This window comes from Nyctibius grandis, chromosome Z, assembly GCF_013368605.1.
Source record: "Nyctibius grandis isolate bNycGra1 chromosome Z, bNycGra1.pri, whole genome shotgun sequence".
In the NCBI taxonomy this organism is placed as follows: Eukaryota; Metazoa; Chordata; class Aves; order Nyctibiiformes; family Nyctibiidae; genus Nyctibius; species Nyctibius grandis.
Window position 1 is genome coordinate 66642099 of NC_090695.1, and position 20190 is coordinate 66662288.

A 20190-nucleotide genomic window follows, 5' to 3' on the forward strand; every position below is an offset into this window, starting at 1 on the left:
GCTGTAAGTCACCTAATTTGACTTTTCTAAGCCTAGGAACCCTCAGCTGTCAATTACTTGCATGTTGAAAATCTCCTTTGTAACATGTGTAGCCAAATTTATCCCTGCTGCAACTTTATTGATTTCAAATTAAAACCAGCTTCTGTTAAATGATCCGTATGGGAAATAGACAGCTTGGTTAATCAAAGGAAAGCGTCCTTTACGATGTGTGTTAGTTTAAATTTGGATTTTTACTTATATGCATTTCTTTTAGTTATTACAATTAAATATTCAAAAATAGACTGAATTTGAAAGTGGTATAAATGGTGATGCTGGCTAAATGGTATAATGAACTTCATGTGAAGAAGCTGGTGTGAATGCACATATGAGAGTGAACTGTGTTGTGGTTTACATAATAACATAGGCAACGGTAGTCATACAACAGGATAAACAAATAGGGGGATGCTGTTCATACAAAGGATGAATCTTTATATCAATTTCTATTCTCTGTAGTTCAAAGATTTTAAAATGAAGCAAAAGGAACTGGGCAGCGTGATAGCTACAGAGAGTCAGTTTGGAAAGCTTAAGCATCACCTAATAAGTTGTCTCCCAGCAAGGTTAAGTTTTAAACCTGATGTATCCCTCCAAATCCACTGTAAGAATACTCAGGTATTTTCTGTCATGGATTTGAGGTTTTGCGCCTTTTCCTCAGTAATTTCTAGTTTTGTTCTTTTGTGACTATTTGCTAACTGCTAATTTTTCTAATTTTACTATCTTAATGATAATAGTATTGTCACCCTTGTGAAGCTAAGGAATTATGAAAAAGCATGCCCGTATAAAACACATATCCTAGCAGACAGGAGCCAGGATGAGGAAATAATACCCATTCAGCATTGTGATGTATTTATATTGTTGACCATGGGGGAATGCAGAGGATATTTAACCTCCAGAAACAAGAAAAACAATCTCATAGTATTTAAACTATATGTGAAGTGCATAAGAATGAAAATCTGCTAGGAATGTAGGCAATCTGAAGGAAAGCCAGTCTTCTCCTGTAAACTTAGTGTCTAAATCCAGGACAGATTAGAGGACTATAATCTGGTTTATAGTTTAGCAACTGAAGTGACTAAGAAATTGTTGACTAAACTGTAAGTTGATTGCTTTATGGAATAACACCTCTTTGTATAACTTCTGCAGAAAAGCTTTGTGCATTTTTTTGGCGGGTGGGGGAGGTGACGAAACCCCAATCTATTGTCATTTAACTGACTTGAAAATGAATGTTATAACATTGTAGAAACAGAAATCCAGAATAATGAATGTTCACAAGGCAAAATTTGGTTCAATAATATATGAAAGATGCATGATTGCTTAGATTTTAAATCTAGCACAAATCAATCAATTTTAATGCACAAAAAATATCAGAGCTTAAGAAATTTTCCCATCATTTAGTACTCAGTTTACATATTAATATTACATATAATGAAGGAGTCTATTTATCAATTAGTATGTATAAGTGACCGATGGAAACTTTAAACTTTGATCTAGTTGCTGGATCTAGGCTGGATGAAACCACCCTCCTAGTAACCATAGACACTCCATTAACCTGTCAGCCATCAAACCAAGCTGTCAAGTTGCTACTAAAACCAGGTTGAAAAACAGAGATTCGTGAGTTAAGAGAGTTAATACTTCAGAATAAAGTATGGGGTTGCTAGATGTGTTCAGTAGATGAAAATATGTTAAAGCTAATTACATTATATAATTACCTTATTGCAGTCTACAACTACGTGAAGGGAGGTTGTAGTGGAGTGGGAGTCGGCCTCTTCTCACAGGCAACTAGTGATAGGACAAGAATATATAGCCTCAAGCTTCGCCAGGGGAGGTTCACGTTAGACATTAGGAAGAATTTCTTCTCAGAAAGGGTCATTAGACATTGGAATGGGCTGCCCAGGGAGGTGGTGGAGTCACCATCTCTGGATGTGTTTAAGAAAAGACTGGACATGGCACTTAGTGCCATGGTCTAGTTAACATGGTGGTGTCAGGGCAATGGTTGGACTCGATGATCCCAGAGGTCTCTTCCAACCTGGTTGATTCTGTGATTCTGTGATTCTGTATACATATATAAACACTTTTTTCAAACATTTATATTAAAAATAATTAAATTAGGAAGAATTAACATTAATAGAATCAAAAGATTTTATTTATTATCTGTGTGTGCAACTTCAAGTCAGCATGTTTTTCATAAAAAGGAACTGTGTAATGCTTGGGGTTTTTTTAACAGAAATAAAGCATGAAACTTTGTCTCAGGAGGTGTTTAATCCTTTTTATTTTCCACTGTCTCTTGCCAACATTGAGATTAGTTGCATGCACTATAGCAAAAATATATATTCAGGCTTTTGCAGCCTGACTTGATCAGTCAGGCCTGACTTGATCAGTCTAATCCCTGGCATTAGAATCCCATGTATCTGTGCCTCTCTGCCTCTTTCTCTTCTTTCCGCGGGATATAGTGCAGTATTATGAAGGGGAACAGGCTACCTTGTGGCTTGCTTGTAAAAACTTCTGGAAAATGTAGTGCTAAAGGCAGAAGTACCTCCCTCAGCTGGCAGCAGGTAGTGCTGCCATAACAGAGATGGCTTTTCAGGCATTTTTTTTTTGCTTATTCTAACTTCCTGTACCACTTAATTCTGAACAAAGTTCTGCAGTTGCCAAGTGAAAATATTTTTTTGCAAATGGGCTTTAAAAATTATGTTCTCAGTTCAGTCTGCCTGATGACTCCTGTTGACTAGAATACAACCCTCCCTTTCAACCGAAAAGTTAAAAATTTTCACCAAACTTACCATAGTGACAGTGTATTCTGAGAAAGCCTTGGATACCATGGCACTGCAGGATGATGCTGTGCTTGCGAGTATTAGTGCATGAACTGGGTAGTGAAAGTTAAGTTGTTGGTCTTAAGTGGTGTGTGCCACAGACATAATATATACTATGGATGTGGACTGCCCAGCTTGTGGGTGTGAAATCCCTCATTTGACCTCCTGGATTGGGTGTTCACAAAGTTTTCTTACTTGCCTGGTGCTGCCACACTACTCTGCGCAGCCACTAAAAGATGAAACAGTATGGAAATAAAGATAAGGCTGTGGAGGCTGCAACAGAACAGTTGAGGTGCAGCCACTGAAACAACAAAGGAGATAGTATCACTTATTCTTCCTGAAGACATAATATCAAGGAAAATCTTGTTTGACTTCCTCTGTTTTAAGGTAGAGCATGTGGAATATTAGCAGAGCCTTCATAGAAAGTATTTGTGAGCATGTGAGATTTATCAGTGATTTAATTTTAACTTAGTTAAATTGGGAAGGTGTCAAAGGATGATTCTCCTGATAAATATTCAGGACTTTACTTGAATTGAGGGAGCAGCAGATTTTTTCATAAAGTGACTGATTTGATCAGTATTTGTAGATCTTGTGGCACACCTGAAAATTAAACAAAACAACACAAAAAATGTTTGCTTTATTTCATGGAAAATCAAAGATTTTTAAGACAAAACGTCATGTAGTTTTTTTTAATGGAAAACTGGGGTTTATAATGGAAGCATTGCAATCAACTCTAGTTTTCAATTATCAATGCTAGGAAGTTTTATGACTTGCTTAGGAAATGATTTGCCCCTCGGTTCAAGAAGGACAGGGAACTGCTAGAGAGAGTCCAGCGCAGAGCCACGAAGATGATTAAGGGAGTGGAACATCTCCCTTATGAGGAGAGGCTGAGGGAGCTGGGTCTCTTTAGCTTAGAGAAGAGGAGACTGAGGGGTGACCTCATTAGTGTTTATAAATATGTAAAGGGCAAGTGTCATGAAGATGGAGCCAGGCTCTTCTCAGTGACATCCCTTGACAGGACAAGTGGCAATGGGTGCAAGCTGGAACACAGGAGGTTCCACATAAATATGAGGAAAAACTTCTTTACGGTGAGGGTAACCGAACACTGGAACAGGCTGCCCAGAGAGGTTATGGAGTCTCCTTCTCTGGAGATATTCAAAACCCACCTGGACGTGTTCCTGTGTGATATGGTCTAGGTAATCTTGCTGCGGCAGGGGGATTGGACTAGATGATCTTTCGAGGTCCCTTCTAATCCCGAACATTCTGTGATTCTGTGATTCTGTGATTCTGTGATGAGACATGTGTTGATATTCAACAATTATTAGGAGCCTAACAAATTTACTGGAGTTTTTTTTCTGTATTCACACAGATTTGCCATTCTGTATAGTTTTCACAATCCCACTAATTTTCTTTCTGGTTTACTGGCTCTGAAGGAATATACGTCTTAGCACTTCAGCCCAACCACACTGGCTGCTCGGCCTCTCATTTTAGTGCAGGATCTACATCATTTATGGAGAGCGGCAGGAATGGTAAACTGTTTTTTCATTTAGAATCACAGAATCATTTAGGTTGGAAAAGACTGTTAAGATCATCAGGTCCAACCATTAACCTAGCACTGCCAAGTCTACCACTAAACCATGTCCCTAAGCACCACATCTACACGTCTTATAAATACTACCTGAGACGGTCACTCAACCACTTCTCTGGGCAGCCTGTTCCAATGCTTAATAACACTTTCAGCAAAGAAATTTTTCCTGATATCTGATCTAAACCTCCCCTGGCACAACTTGAGGCCATTTCCTCTCATCCTATCACTCGTTACTTGGGAGAAGAGACCAACACACACCTCACTACAACCTCCTTTCAGGTAGTTGTAGAGAGCGATGCAGTCTCCCCTCAGCCTCCTTTTCTCCCAACTAAACAAGCTCAGTTCCCTCAGCCACTCCTCATAAGACTTGTTCTCTAGACCCTTCACCATTTGTTGATTTCCACAACACAAGATGCTACGGCCATGGCTGTCAAAGCTGGTGGGTTGAAAGGAGTATCATGATGCCCTGTCCAACAAAGGGACCCAGTAACCCTGCCCCAAGTACTGCCCTGTTACCTTCCTTGCAGGGAGAAACCCTTCCTGGTGGGTTGTATGCCATATTCTCCTTAACATCTGTTGGCACTCAGTAAGTGCTACTAGCATAGGTGGAAGGAAAACGGACATGGCAGGGATGGTTGTGTCAACATGAGTGTAGTGCAAATGGAGGTAACTACATGAGAATTTTGAGAGGGAAACTTCTCAATAAAAAAGAGGAGACTTTTGTGAAGAATTGAATTTACATGTGTCACCATTTAAGGCTGGGTGGGCAGTTAAATGGATGGCAGACACTCTCTGTAAACCTCCTTCCCCAGAGGGGAAAAGGAAAAGAGAAAAGGGAGAGAGACTTACGTGTAGGAAATTAAAACAGTTTTAATAAACAATAACAGGGAAAAGGAGTATAGTAAATAATGAACTATATACAAAACTGCTACTGAGCTCCCCCCGATGACAACCACGTCACTGCTGACGCTGCAGGACAGGCGCTGGCCAGTTCCAAAGCAGATGCAGCAGCAGGCGGGAACTGGGTTCAGGAGTGAAGGCAGGAGCATGGGCAGGGTCCTCCACAACCCTCGTGGTCCCCCAGCTTTTAACTGAGTATATCACCTAGATGGAATGGAATACCCCATTGGTCTGTTCGGGCCACCTGTCCTGTCTGCCCCTCCCTACAGGTGCGGCACTCTACGGTCCCTTCCTCTGTGGGACAAAGAGACCCAACAGGGACCCTAGTTCCAACGGCAACAGGTGTGTGTAGTCCACTTCAGGAAGTAGAGTCACTTAAAGGAAACAACTGAAAATCCGTCCTAGTCCAAACCAGGACAATATGAAAGAAGGTTGAAGGATTTTTCCAAGTAGTTTAGAGATTGTCTTAAATTCAGTGTCATCTTTATCAAGAGTTAATAATTTTTAGAGCTTGTATTTTACCTGGAAATGAGCTTGTGCATTTGCCTGCTTTAAGCGGAAATGCTGAATGGACCACATTTCTCTGAGAGTGCTGCTTGAGAAAACTTGGAGACTTCAGTGGCACCTTCCCAGACAGCAAACTTGTAGTAGGCTCTGTTTTGCAGTCTTGATTTTGCAGTAAAAGTACATTATTAGAATAATTTAGTGATGTAAGATGTAATATCATATAAAGCATTTGGTGAGGAGCTGTGTAATGCGGCTTTTTCACTCCAGAAACTAAATGAAAACATTGAAGGTGTATGTCAGGGAGCAGGAGGGACTGGATGAGCTCAAATAGGGTCCTGAGCCCATGGGCAGGGCAGAGGGGGGAAGCCTCATGGGAGACTGTGCAGGGCTATTAAATCCTTTTAGTGCCCTCAAGGCACTGATACTGTTTTAGAAAGATCAGTGAAAACAAGATCATGGAGCAGAGAGAGGGAAACCAAGAGCTGCTGGGTGGGAGACCAACAGCCAGTCTGGAAAGGAGCCTCACATGGTCTCACTGAGGCCTATGAAAGTATTTTTAGTATTTTATTCAGAGCTGTTTGTTACGGTTGGTTATTTCTGAGCTTTTGTGGGAAAAAAAAAAAGAATGGGAAAAAAAAAAAGAATAGTAAAAAAAAATTAATTTGCCCTCAGTGCAAAATGAAGTACATCTGAAATCTTGATTTTTTTCTTTTTTTTTTTTAAACTGAAATCAGCAAACTTTTTTATAACTATCTTTGAATGTCTTTATGGGTTTACATTGTTGCTGAGTCTGAAGAATTTCTAGCCAGCACCTTGAAGAACTGGTAGAATAGATTCTTTTTAAAGAATAATGGACTATTACAGCACAGGAAATTGAAAATAAACATGCAAGAAAAGTAAAGCCTTTTATTTTTAAAGAAATAGACACTTTTTAACTTAGTGATATCTTTTTCATTAAGAAAACATAAATGAATATGAATAATATTGCCCCTGGCTATATTAGGAAGTGGGCATGTTTTCATTAGTATGCTGAGATATTTTCTGTTCTTAATGTAATACATAGTCACTTGGGTAATTCAGACTATAATAATTAACAGCAGACTTTTCTAAATATGTTTATATATCATTTAACTTAATCTGTGGATTTGGGAAGTAAATATGCCAAGCAGGTTATTGAATTGAAATTACTAACCACTGCCCTCCCCCACACACATTGCCAATGAAAACAGACTGACATGACAAAGCCTATGTAATTACATTTACCTCTTTTGAGTGCAGAATATTACTTTTACATGATACTTATTTTCGCTGAATACCTATCTTAATCAAATGCTCTTTTCTTTCCTTCTTGTTCTCCATCTTCGTTTTCAGAGACATGTCTGTATTTCTTCTGTTAGATGCAGTCAGTTAAGTGTTCACTTAAGGAAGAATGCATTATATGTCAGAACTCATATTTATTAGACACAATTCAAATTCTAAAGGAATCTGTTTTCAGAAACTGCTAATTCTTGCCCATTTAGTCGACTTGCATGTGCAAACATTGGGGGGTTTTTGAGTTATATGATGTGAATATTCCTTCAGAATTGTTTTCTTACAATATTTTTAAAAAAAAATTATTCTGAATTTATTGGGAAAGGGCAAGGGTGAAATAAAATGGTTGCCTTTAAGTCACTACTGAGACTAACTCTAGCTGTTTTTAAATTAGTTTGCTAAATAATTGTATCACTAATTATGATTAAGTGAAAATTCAAATCCCCACTCAGCTACAATCTCTATGACAATCAGGTTCATAAAAAAAACCACAGAAAATTCATGTGTAGAAAATATTATAGATATATCCTAGATCTGTTATCTCCTTTTATGAAGAAATGAACATAAGGAGAAACTCAGTGGGAATTAAGGCAGAATATCTCAAAGCATTTACATGAAGTTCTAAATCTTGATTTAGATGAAGAGTTAAAAAAAAATCTACACCCGTAGATTTAAATCTGTTACATTTTAATTAGTTCATAGATATGTGGACAAAGGAATTGTTACCTGCACGGAGCTTTATGTATTTCTCTCAGCTCTTTCCACTTACTTTGCTCTGTAGAATGAATCTCACTTTTAGTGGCTTACGAACACCTATATGATTTCTCACCAATTAATTTTTAAATGACAGTTTTAAATCCCTAATTAACGATTCTTTTTTCTTCTTTTTTTTTTTTTCTTAAAGGAAGTAATGTTAAGAACTGGACCTATGACCCTGAACAGAATTAAACCTTATGTGATGTTTTATTTACGTGATGTTATGCATCTTGAAACCTATACAAGCATAAGATTGGATTGCAGTTGTCTGTTTCCACATAATAGTGTTTATTGATTGTTGTGGGGACTAGATATATCTATTATTCTTATTCCATGTCTGCATGCTTTAAAAACTTTTCAAGGTGCCTATCATGTTGTGTGAATTTGTCTGAGTTAGAACCAAGCCTGTGCTTACAAAATGGATCTTTCATAATTTGTTGTCATCCCATTCTTTAATAAAACCGCACTAGATGCTAACCATGTCTGAATACTTGCAAATTTTGCAAAATATTTTCATAACCAACATTTTTTCTTATGAGATTGTTTGCAACCTACTCTTGGGCTTTTCCGTTCAACTTTACAGACAAGGTAATAGCCTGATCTGAGTAAATAAAGGCAAACTAAGGAAGACAAGGGAGAACTGAATTGATATCATGTCTTCATTTCAACATATCTTTCTGATTAGCTAAAATACTAAAATAGGAGTTTTATACATAGCTATGTGTTTTGGGTTAAACTTTGTCTTTGTGAACTGATCTGTCTCCTGATTCAAACTGTATGTGTACATTTCATACTCTGTGACTGTTCTGCCTATAAATTGGTTGGTCACTTTAAGAGGCACGTGTAAATTTATCATCTAACTGTACTTTATTATACAAATCTCTATATCCAGACGTTACAGAACAGAATCATACAGAATCATTCAGGTTAGAAGGGACCTCAGAAGGTCTTCTACTCCATATAAAATGAAATTGAGATGTATAAAACAAATAAATAACATTCTGAGTTTTTGACTTGAAGAGCTTTTTCTAATTGGATAAGAACTAATCTGTAAAATTCATTGCAAAATTTAAAGAGAGAAAAAAAGGAGTGAATAAATTCACAATGACTTTTAATAGTTACAGATGGTTACATATATCAAATAATCTGTATCAGTTTTTGTAATAGCTGCTAAATAATATCGAGACAGTTTTGGTGCAAGTTTATCTTGAAATAGAATCATAGAGTCATAGAATGGTTTGTGTTGGAAAGGGCCTTTAAAGATCGTCTAGTTTCAAACCCCTGCCTTGGACAAGGACATCTTTCACTAGATCAGGCTGCTCAAATGAATTAATTTATTTTTGTATATTTCAGTTTTGAGTTAACTTGCTTCTTTTAGGAATGCATTTCAATATTTTTCATTCTTTTTAAGGTGCTGGTGGCTGGTCTCCACTTGTGTCCAATAAATATCAATGGCTTCAGATTGATCTTGGTGAAAGAACTGAGATTACTGCTGTTGCTACTCAAGGTGGTTACGGGAGCTCCGATTGGGTAACAAGCTACCTTCTGATGTTTAGTGATAGTGGACGAAACTGGAAGCAGTATCGTCAAGAAGAAAGCATTTGGGTATGTTCTTTCAATAATGAGAATTAAATTTCTGCAGAAGATTTAAAATTCATTTTACTATACGTTGCTGCAAATATAGGCAAAACAGTGGTATATAAAGAACTACACTGAAAGTGTTTAGATAATTAAATACACTAATTTAGATTTAGCTTTTGACAAGATAAAAGACTCTAAAAGGAAACAAAAGTCAAAACCCTAGCCTTAGCTTTACTCCATTAAGAGTCTGAAGGAGGTGTTCTGGGGACTAAAGATGTACTGAAAAATCTCTTTTTTCTTGATATGTATGGTGAAGTTGTTTTTCCAAAATATTGATCACAGTGTGTTAAACTCAGCTTTTTAATTAAGAAAAAAAGTTAAAAAATAATACTTGCTTTATTTTTTCTAGAACATTTAATCTGATTGTAAAAATAAAAAGAAACAACACAAAGAAATCAAAATCATAACAAAAAAAAATCCCAGTCTATTTAAAACCAAAAAAAATACTAAGCAATATTTAATTTTTTATCATCTAATTCAGAGTCTAGTTTCTGATGTTCCAACTGTTTTATTTCCTATTAGCTTTGTAGCTAATAATAATAGTAATTAATAAGCCTTGCTATACTTATCACCTTCTATTCATATGAATTTTATTGAGAGTGAAGGATACTCAATACCAGACAGATGATGTCCAAAATCCACATAAAAAATTGAATGATAGAGTTCTAGACCAGAGTTGCATCTTTCCTTGATCCCTAATGATTTGCATCTTGGACTAAAGGAAGAATATTGGTACTTGTGGTCTACGATTTTATCCTGTCAAGTTACTTCTATCCTTCTGTCCATACAAAGAGCTGATTAACTTCCAAATTTTACTAAGATTTAGCCTTCAGTTGTTTCCTGCTGCAGTTAAATATTATGTTAAAATGTATTTCATTTCATGCATTTTAATTTTGTTGACTTTTAATTCAAAAATGTTCTTGTCACTCTTATTGTTAAACCCCATCTATGGTATAATGAGATTATGCAGTGGCTTACTTGTTGCGTAATTATCCTTCTTTTTGAATTTGCTACATACTTTCACTTCAGATTGTGTTTTCATAACAAAGAGAAATAAATGAGTTTCTAATCCATATGGCTGTGGTGAGTGAGAAAAGAAAAACAATCTTCCAAATGTTAAATGAACATAAGCTGCTAAAATATTGTCTTTGCCTATCTTCAGTCAGACTGATAAAACAAATCTGAGAGGTAGAGCTGCTTCTCTTCAATGAAGGCTCTTTTGAAATCCCATATCGGTATTGCAAACAGGGATGTAGACAGTTATTACTTGAATTTTGCCACCAGTAAAATATCAAATAAAAGTTCTAAAAAATTGTTAAATGCTTATGCAGACATTGGGGTAAGGAGTTTGTTAGATCTGTAGGAGGGGAAAAGTAAGACTTCAATTACATTATCTCAAACTTAATAAAAAATATTTTTTGATGATTGCAATGCAGATTGGAGGTATGGCTTGCAGGCAGTAATGGATAATTCAAGGATGTAAACCATCAAATTCAGAGATAATCTATTGATCTTTTTTTATGTATCTTTATTTAGGAGTTCTGCTTCTAAGGGAATATATTTTCTTTTCTAAATTAATGCATAGACGTAGTCTTGGAACGAAACTCATAAATCTCTATTTATTTTATAGATTTGCTCTGACTGTTATCTGTTTATGTTAAGTCTTCTTAAACGAAGAAGTGCCCAAGTTTATTTCAGGCAAGAACATCCCATGTTTTATGATACCTACTGTGTTATTTCTATCCTCTTTTTAACTGAGTCATTGACTTATTACATGATTGCTTACCAGAGATAATTTTTTCCCTTTTTTTTTTTTTGAGTACGGCTGTGCATTAGAAAGATGGAAGATGCCCAGTTTTGAGAACCCTGTATTGCTCTAAGTAATTCAGAATTCTTCACTGTATGTAAAGATTTACACTTTATAACCACTCTTTCTAAACTTAAGTAGAAAAGATACATATCTTCTGTACAATTTCACAGCTCCCTACTTTTCGCTTTCCTTTTCAGAAGTTAGTTTTGAATTGTCTTTGTCACCTTATAGCTTATCTTAACTTACGTTTCTGAAGCTACCTGTCATCAGTGGAGCTGATCACAGTATTTTCACTCACTGTGAAATTTTTATAACAATGGAGATGCAAAGATGACTATCTAGGCATATGCAAATGTTCTAGTTATAAAAACTCTCTTTATAGACTGTGGAAAGGGTAGTCTTCTCTAAGGCAGGTTTCTCTGACCTTACAAGTTCTTGTTAGGTTGAAATGAATAATGTACAACTATCTTACCCCTCCTCCGTCTCTAAAATGCTTCATTGCCTATTGGTGCTGAATTTAGACATGGATATTCTAAAGTTAGGTGAGCTGAACCCCTCTCCCCTCTTGTGGCGGTTAAGTATGATTTGTTTTCATTTTTCTGTGTGTTAAGAATTGGTTTAGAAGGAATCATGGTGACCATGGTCTTTCCCCTTGCAATATACCTTGATCTCAATCTTCTCATTGACAGTTTATTTATGACCTAAATATATGTCTTACTTGCTATCCGATACCTGTAAGGAGTTTATCCTTCATGTAGATTTTATTTGTTGTTTATTTATTGTAAAATCCTTTCATTACTAAAAATACTTTTGAAAGACTAACACCATTACAGTTATTGTAGATTAGTTACTGTAGTTACAGTAATTGTAGATTAAGTATTGTTAAGTATAGTTATGTATAGGGTTTTTTTGTAGTTTTTTTCTTAGTTTAACGAAAAAATTTATTTGCACACTCATTTTGATTTCTTTCCTCACTGACATGACTATCACTGTCTTTTTTAAACTTATCTCTAAATATTTTCTGCATTGTTCTTGGTACTTATGTTAAGATTTTTCAGGCATCAATTCCTAGGATCAAATCATCTTTTTAAAAGGTGGTACAGGTCTGGTCAAGACATAATTCTCAAGTGAAATCGTTGTTATCAATGGTAAAATACATGTTTTTCAGCAGAAATATTTCCCTTTGAGAAAGTTTAGTTTAATCTTGAAAAAAGTTAATAGAAATCAACTGTAGTTTTTCTTTAATATTACCATAAATGTGAATGTGTTGGAACAAGGAATATTGTGTGTCTTTATGTGAATATTCTTCAATCTGTTTCTATTTTTTTCCATTGCTTAGGGTATAATTTCAGATGCAGTAGAGTCCAACCTCCCAAGTCCAACCTTGTGCATAGTTCTATTTTTTACCTTTAAAATGAGCAGTGGTTGCAAATCTGTTTGTATATTAAACTATCAGATTTGTACTCTGGAAAGGACAATTCTTTTTGCTTATTTTCTTTCAAACTTCAGGAAATACATGGGTAAACATCATAAAAATATATGGTAAAATTAAGCTTTTGTTCAAGAACGCTAAGAAAATTTTTACGTCTTTGAATATTACCTTTAATAGTGATACTGGTATTACTTCTTTCTAGAAATTTGTATTCTAGATATCATCACCTGTATTTTACCTATGAAGATTCTCATATTGTGATTGATTGTTTTATCTATTTGGGGCTATGTATATTAATCCTTTTAACTAGTGTAGTTTCTAGCTTTAACTAATTTTATAGTTTTGTATCACAAATGTTTTTATATTGTGTACTCTCTCCTTAACATTAGTAATTAAATGTTTCTTTTAAAAAGAGAGTAATAAAGTAACAGAGATTATGTTCTCCATCATTTTCCGAAGAAGGAGCTAAGAGGGGGAAGAAGGAGAGAAATTACCAATCTGAAGGACAATTTCAATGCTGATAGTTTCAGTTAAAGTATGAGTGACACAGCTCATGCGGAAATGCATCACAATGCCATTTTGGAGTTTTGAAGAAGAAAAGAAATAAAATTTATTTTCAATTAAATGTGGACAATTTCTCCTCTGATATATCTAGGGGAATACACAGAAATGCAGCCTTAGGTTTTGGTTTTGGTTTGTTGTTTTGTTTTATTTTTTTCCTGAGAAAATAGTGATTTATCCGTTCCACAACTATGATCCAATTTTCAGTTTTATTTGTTTTGAATCTTTCTTCTAAAATTTATATACAGAGCAAAGGAATTAAAACCAACATTTGTACAATGTTAGCTAAATTTGGGGAATTTCTGACCGTTTTTGTAACATGTTTAAAAGTTAAATCTTTGCAATGTAGAAGTATGTTTATGTCTGTGTATGTTTGTATGTACATTTAAGTTCTGAGGTCTATTTTCCATTTTCTTTACCTTAGCTGAAGTTAAAGCTGGACGTTTGTTTTATCATAATTTTCTCAATTTTGTGAGTTTGCATAGAAGTAGTTTCTCTGTAACAGTTACTATTCTGATGGTATGGAATAAAATGTACGAATGTTGAATGATTTGTTGTGTATGCATTGCTACACAAAATCCCAATTCACTCTTTAAAGGATTTGGGGTGTTAGAGTTTATTGGAAGCTTCCCATGCTGTAAAATTACTCACCATTATGGAAAGTTTGAGGTTAAGGAATACCGAATCACAAGTATTCTGTGATAGTCACATTATACAATTCAAGAGTATGGTGTTGCTTCACTGTTTTTTTAAAGCTGGTGACTCTTCCTCGGTCTCAGAGATTCGTGTGTTTGCTGGAAGCTATAATCTTCCTTGGAGAAAAGTCAGAGTCACTGTTCTTGGTCATAATCTGTTTCACTGTAAAAGCAAAAGGCTGTACCTACATTTTAATTTGCTGGACTTCTGTTAATTACCCTTTGAAGCAAAACAATTTTCTATAGATTCCTTCTGCAGCCCAAGGCATAGACAATTTAAATGGGTACTCCATCACTACATTTTCCTTAGGTACAGATTCCAAATGTTGTGAATTCAGCACGCAGACTGGCGTGTCACTTTTTCTGTTGCTACTCACAGAAAATAAAGAACCTCTTTATCTATGAATTAAAGTAGAGCAGACAGTGATGACTTCAATACAGTCGATTCTGATGTGTTTATATTTGTTATAGCTTGTTCATCATTCACTTGTCTTGCATTTTCAGCCAAAAGACTCCCAACATAACTACTTGAGTCAACTATGCAATTCAAGAATGTATAACAACTCAGCTGCAACTGATCTTTCTGTAACATCCTCAAAGAGAAAATCATCACAGAGTTAGTCAGACTGCATAATTTATGTGTGAAAACTCAAAAGTGCACATGTATGCTTAAAGTGGTTAAAAAAAGTTTACGGCTTTAAGTTTTTAAATTCTTACTTCTAAAGGATAATAGCATAAAAAACAAGCAAACTGTGTTTTACTTTACCATGTAGATTTAAAATCCTCTGCATCCTATGCAGAGTGTGTATTTTAAATTTAAAAAAATATATAAAATATATATAAATATGTAAAATATATAAAAAAACCCTCAGTGTGTATCCCAAAATAGTAAAATAGATCACTGACATCAAAATGCTTTGTCTTTGAAATGTTCTGTTTCAGGAAGGTTTGTTAACATAACAATAGGAGCAGTCATGACATCACTATCACCCAAAACATTAGATATACAAATCTAATACACAAAACCAAGAGCCATTGACTAGAAGGATGTGTATCAGGAAGAGAGTAGGGAGAAACAGTGATTATCAAAATCCTTACAGGCCAGAAGTAAATGTCATGGTGATATTGAACTACATTAAAGATTCTCAGGACCTAAAAGTGAGAGATGGTACTTCAAAGTTTAATGACACATATACAAATAAGCTGTGTCATGTTAGCTTAAAATGATAGTTTAAAGACTTTCACTTTTAAAAGGTTGTGTGTTAAGGTAAATATGAAGTGTACTTATTTTTATAGAGTATGTAGAACAATATTACATAAGCTTTTGTAGTTTTTTGTATTTATATTTTCTTCCTTATTTCACTATTATAATTACAGTGAACCAGACATAAATAGTTCCATATATATATAATAAAAAAACACAAATCATTTTTTTCAGAGCTGTTTAGATTGTATATATAATAGTGTGTATCTATATGGTGTTACCTACCTATTTTAATTTTTTTTTGGTCATAGAATACAGTTGTGACAAGGAAATAATTTTATATTTCATGTAACAGAATTGGTTTATTTCACAGCTTAATGTAACATAAGGGTTTTTTTCTTGTTTTGTGTGGTTTGAGGAAGGTTGGTTCTGAGTAAGAGATGAGCAGTGGAAGTGGGCATTATTATCTTCCATTGAAACCATCCAAGAAGGATTCAAACAAGAATCTAAAATCCCATCAGAGATAAGAAAGATGAGTTTCAGTGAAAAAGGGTTGGATACTGAAGCATTTATTGAATTCTGACATCAGAAATCTTTGCTTAGTCTGTTATTTCACTTGATGTGAGGAGGAGAATACAGACAGGTGAATAATTCACCTGTAACTAATAATTTATTCAATGAATGTTTGCTTTTTCTGCCTGAGAATTGTCTGTTAGCAGAGTATGATTTATATAAATGAATTTGCCATTTTCAATGTATGAAATCTATATGCCTCTTTTAAACACCTTCAGGGATGGTCACTCATCCACTTCCCTGGGCAGCCTGTTCCAATGCTTGATAACCCTTTCAGTGAAGAAATTTTTCCTAATATCCAATCTAAACCTCCCCTGGTACAACTTGAGGCCACTTCCTCTTGTCCTATCACTTGTTACCTGGGAGAAGAGACCAACGCTCACCTTGCTGTAACTCCTTTCAGGTAGTTGTAGAGAGCGATAAGGTCTCCCCTCAGCCTCCTTTTCTCCAGACTGAATAACCCCAGTTCCCTCAGCCACTCCCCATAAGGCTTGTTCTCTAAACTCTTCACCAGCTTTATTGCCCTTCTTTGGACTTGCTCGAGCATGGTAACGTCTCTCTTGTAGTGAGGGACCCAAAACTGAACACAGTATTCAAGGTGCAGCCTCCCATTGCTGAGTATAGGGGGATGATCACTGGCCTGTTATGATCCTGCTGGACACCCTGTTTCTCATACAAGCCAGGATGCTGTTGGCCTTCTTGGCCACCTGGGCACACTGCTGGCTCATATTCAGACAGCTGTCAACCAACAGCATTACAAGCTTTTTCCAAAATTAATTCTAAAAATCTGTACTAGTTTAGATCACTATTAACAGTTCTTTTATGTCACTTCAAAAGTTTTTGCCTTTTGAAACAAAAATAAGTTATCTTGAGAACTTAAACTTACCATTATGAAAATGTTACAATAGAGAAGTTATTGGCAACAGCATTTTCTTGTCACTAAAAGCTGATCTTGGGCTGAGTTACCATATTTTGATTTGTCTTTGTAAAATTAACAACTTTATGGTGCCAGACAAGATAATGTACAAGAAATTTTCTCTTCTAATTTGGTAACTGAAACTACAGTTTTTCAAAACAGATTACTGGAAAACAATAATTTCCAGACAGCAGATAATAGTATGGAAATCTGTCCAATCTTCAGGAGTTTGGTCTTTGTTTTGTTGGAAAGGTCTCTTGGACAATAATATCTTTCAATGTTGAGAAGGAACAAGGGACAGACGTATGTGTTAATAGATGAGTTTTGGCATAAGAAAAACTGCTCTATTGTCTGTTCAGTATTTAGCCAAGCTTGTTTGCCACTCATTTAGTCTGTAAGTTGAGCTAGCGTATTATCTTCAACAGTGTTGAACAGCACCTTTTATGAACCCTCTACACTGGTCTGAAATCCGTAGCTATCAAAAAGCAATAATGAAAAAATCCTACTATGTTATGTAGGAAAAATATACAATCACGTAGACTTCTCTACTAATATTTTGTGAACAAAAGGCTGTCTTTTGTAAAAGTTTAAGTGGTTTTACTCCTTTTTCTTTGTGTCTGTATACGAATCTGTCCTATTTGTTTGTGGATGATCATCAAAATGGGCAAAACTTCAAATGCATTTGGAAAAATCCATGGGCAATTCACACAGGCATTTTTTTTTTTCCAAGACCAATGATCATCACATAGAACTGATAGTATGTAGCTGTGAGATAAACATATTAACAGTAAGACAGATGTTTAAGACACCTTAAAAATTACTAGAAGAGCTGTCATAGCCTGACATTTGTTCAGCAATTTGCTTTCGGTTCACTCATGGTAACAACATTTTTTATCTTACTGTGAGGAGCATTTTTTTAGAATGCATATGTTTTAAAAATATATTGAATTGAAAAGCTTGCTCAAAACAGTGTCAAAGAAAAAGAATAAAGTTTCTTGTCAGCTTCTATGCAGAAACAAGATTAAAATTTTAGTAAATAAATGTATGCTTAAAAAGGTTTACATTTTACTTTTCATCTTTTTGAGAAATATCAGACTTGAACTGAAACATACAATTCTGAAATGGAGAACAAAAAAAGCAAAATTATGGTTTTTTTTCATTTTGAAAATGTTTTACAATCAAGACATTTGAGTCGTCAGGTTTATTAACACTTTATGAAAGGCAGAACATGAACTGTTTTGAATAACAGGAGATAAATAGGACCCAAGTTTATTGTTTCATCATCTTTGTGAAGATGAGGTGTTCAGTTTTGTCTTATTTATGCAAGATTAAGATATATAGTTATTTTATTATACATAAATTTTCAAATCCAGTAGGAAATCAAAATTCTTCATACTGTATGATTCCTGACATTTAGCTGTAGGATTTTGCACAAAGCTTGCTTTTTCATTAGTGTTATACTACTTTTTTTTAAAAACTGAAATAAAGAAACAACTTTAATAAATGTTTGCTTCTTAAGAGGAACCTAACCTAACCTGTAAAATAAATATAAAAAGAAAATACTTCTTGAAACTCTGGAATATAAGAATATCTCAGTGAATTCATACTACAAATGGCACGAAGAAAAGAGCTAAGTGATATAGGAATATAAGGCACATTGAAATCTGTTGGAATTATGTTCCTATGAAAATTATAATTTTTTTAAACCCTCTATCAGGGGGAGTAAGAAGCTTTCCACAGGCTAGAAATAAATTGGAACTAAGATTCTCTTTCTGGAACTCGAAAAACCTTAGACCTGGTGGGCTCAAACCATTAATCCACGCTTTTTGTTTGTTTCTTAGGAGTGTTTCATCACCATCACCATTTTTCTGTTTATGTGTGTCATTTAGTAATTACTTTGCATGTGTGGATTTGAACAACTTCTTCCCTTAATTTCAATAAAATTTTATTTCTTTCTTTTGAGACCATGAATAACTTCCAGTATTTCCATGAATAACAGTGTTATCTTGAGCATATTTATAGATTTTTATTGCACCCCCTTGAGTCTTCTCTTTTCTCATCTATGTAAATTTCTTCATCTGTTCCTCATCTATCTTCTTTTAGTTCTTGAATCTTTGTAGTATGAGCACCATGCAAATCGTATTTTTCCTTTCCTTTTTTAATGCATTTTGAATGAAGAGAGTACTAATTCTTCTCTGGTTCTGTAGATCTGTATTTCTTGCATTGTAGAATTTCACCTAGGATTAATTTAACACTTAGTATGATGTAAAAATATTAACAAGTGCACTAATTAATAGACGTATAAGTTCATATATAAAGCTGAATCCTTCTTTGCTTCTAATCTCTGGGACAGAAAATCTGTAGTCAGTTGACAGATCTGATGGTTTAAGCCATCAGAGCACATTGAACTCCTGGGACATAGGGAAGCAACATAGCTACTTCTTCACTCTCTCTCTTGTTCAACAAACCATAGCATGTAGTACAGTAGGCATAGCTGTTAGTAGTACCCTGCAGTGCTAGCTTTTTGAGTTGCCCAAATGTGGCAAGTGGTGAACAAGTGGTTCAATGGATAATACCATCAAGGCAGTGGAATGGATAGGTCAGAGGTGTCATTTAAGTCAGGAAATAAAAAATTGCTTTCAGTGGCATTTATTACTTGTAAGAATGAAGCATCAATCAGTAACAGCAGAGCAGTCATCATTTGGAAGAACCTCAAGGCTTGCATTTCTTAGCTGGAAGATGCCCGTGAGCTACTAACAGGGTTCTGAAAAGACAATAGAGCTTATATGTGTATGAGGCAAAATTTTTGGATGGAAAGACATTTGACATTACACCCTACAATTCTGTAAGCCATTCAAAGATCATTACTATTTAAAGGGCGAACTTCTTGTTTACATACACGAACGTAGACAGTTAAAACTTCATCATACTAATAAAACATTCAGTTGTGCTTATTTGTATCTAGTCTGTGCACTTAAGCATTTTATTTGGGCATCTGTTATCTATTCTTTCTCAATGCAGGAAATCAGTTATTAAATATCCTTCTTTCTACTTTTTTGGGTTCTTTTAAGTTACTGTATTTCGAGGAAGTTATGAACTCTTCTTCTGATCTTTCTATTTCTTTTGAGTTTTTATGATCATATTCAGACCTATGGTTGCACTTTTTGCAAAGTTTCTATGAGTTCCTCTCTTGGGTGTGATTTAATTGTGATAATTTTGCATGCACCAATCACCTGTGTACCCTCCTCTGAGAGTAGTTCCCCTTCTTTTTTTATAGCAACTTAAGCTGAGACAAAGGCCTTTCTCTTTCAGTGAAATATTTAAACACATTAGGGATTATTTGGTGAGGATTATTGTGGTGGAAATGATACGACATGGTTGCTTGTGACTTGCCTTTCTGACTCAGGAGGTCCTGATGTTAATAATATTGTTCACATTCAATCAATATAACTA

General features: G+C 35.0%; 1 protein-coding gene across 1 annotated transcript in view; it reads left to right on the forward strand.

Moving 5' to 3' along the window:
• Positions 1 to 20190, forward strand: part of CNTNAP4 (contactin associated protein family member 4) — a 246282-nt gene that overhangs the window by 77913 nt on the left and 148179 nt on the right. The window contains exon 3 of the mRNA XM_068422299.1: positions 9317 to 9510. Coding sequence (XP_068278400.1) covers positions 9317 to 9510 — 194 coding nt within the window. The remainder of the gene's footprint in view (positions 1 to 9316; positions 9511 to 20190) is intronic.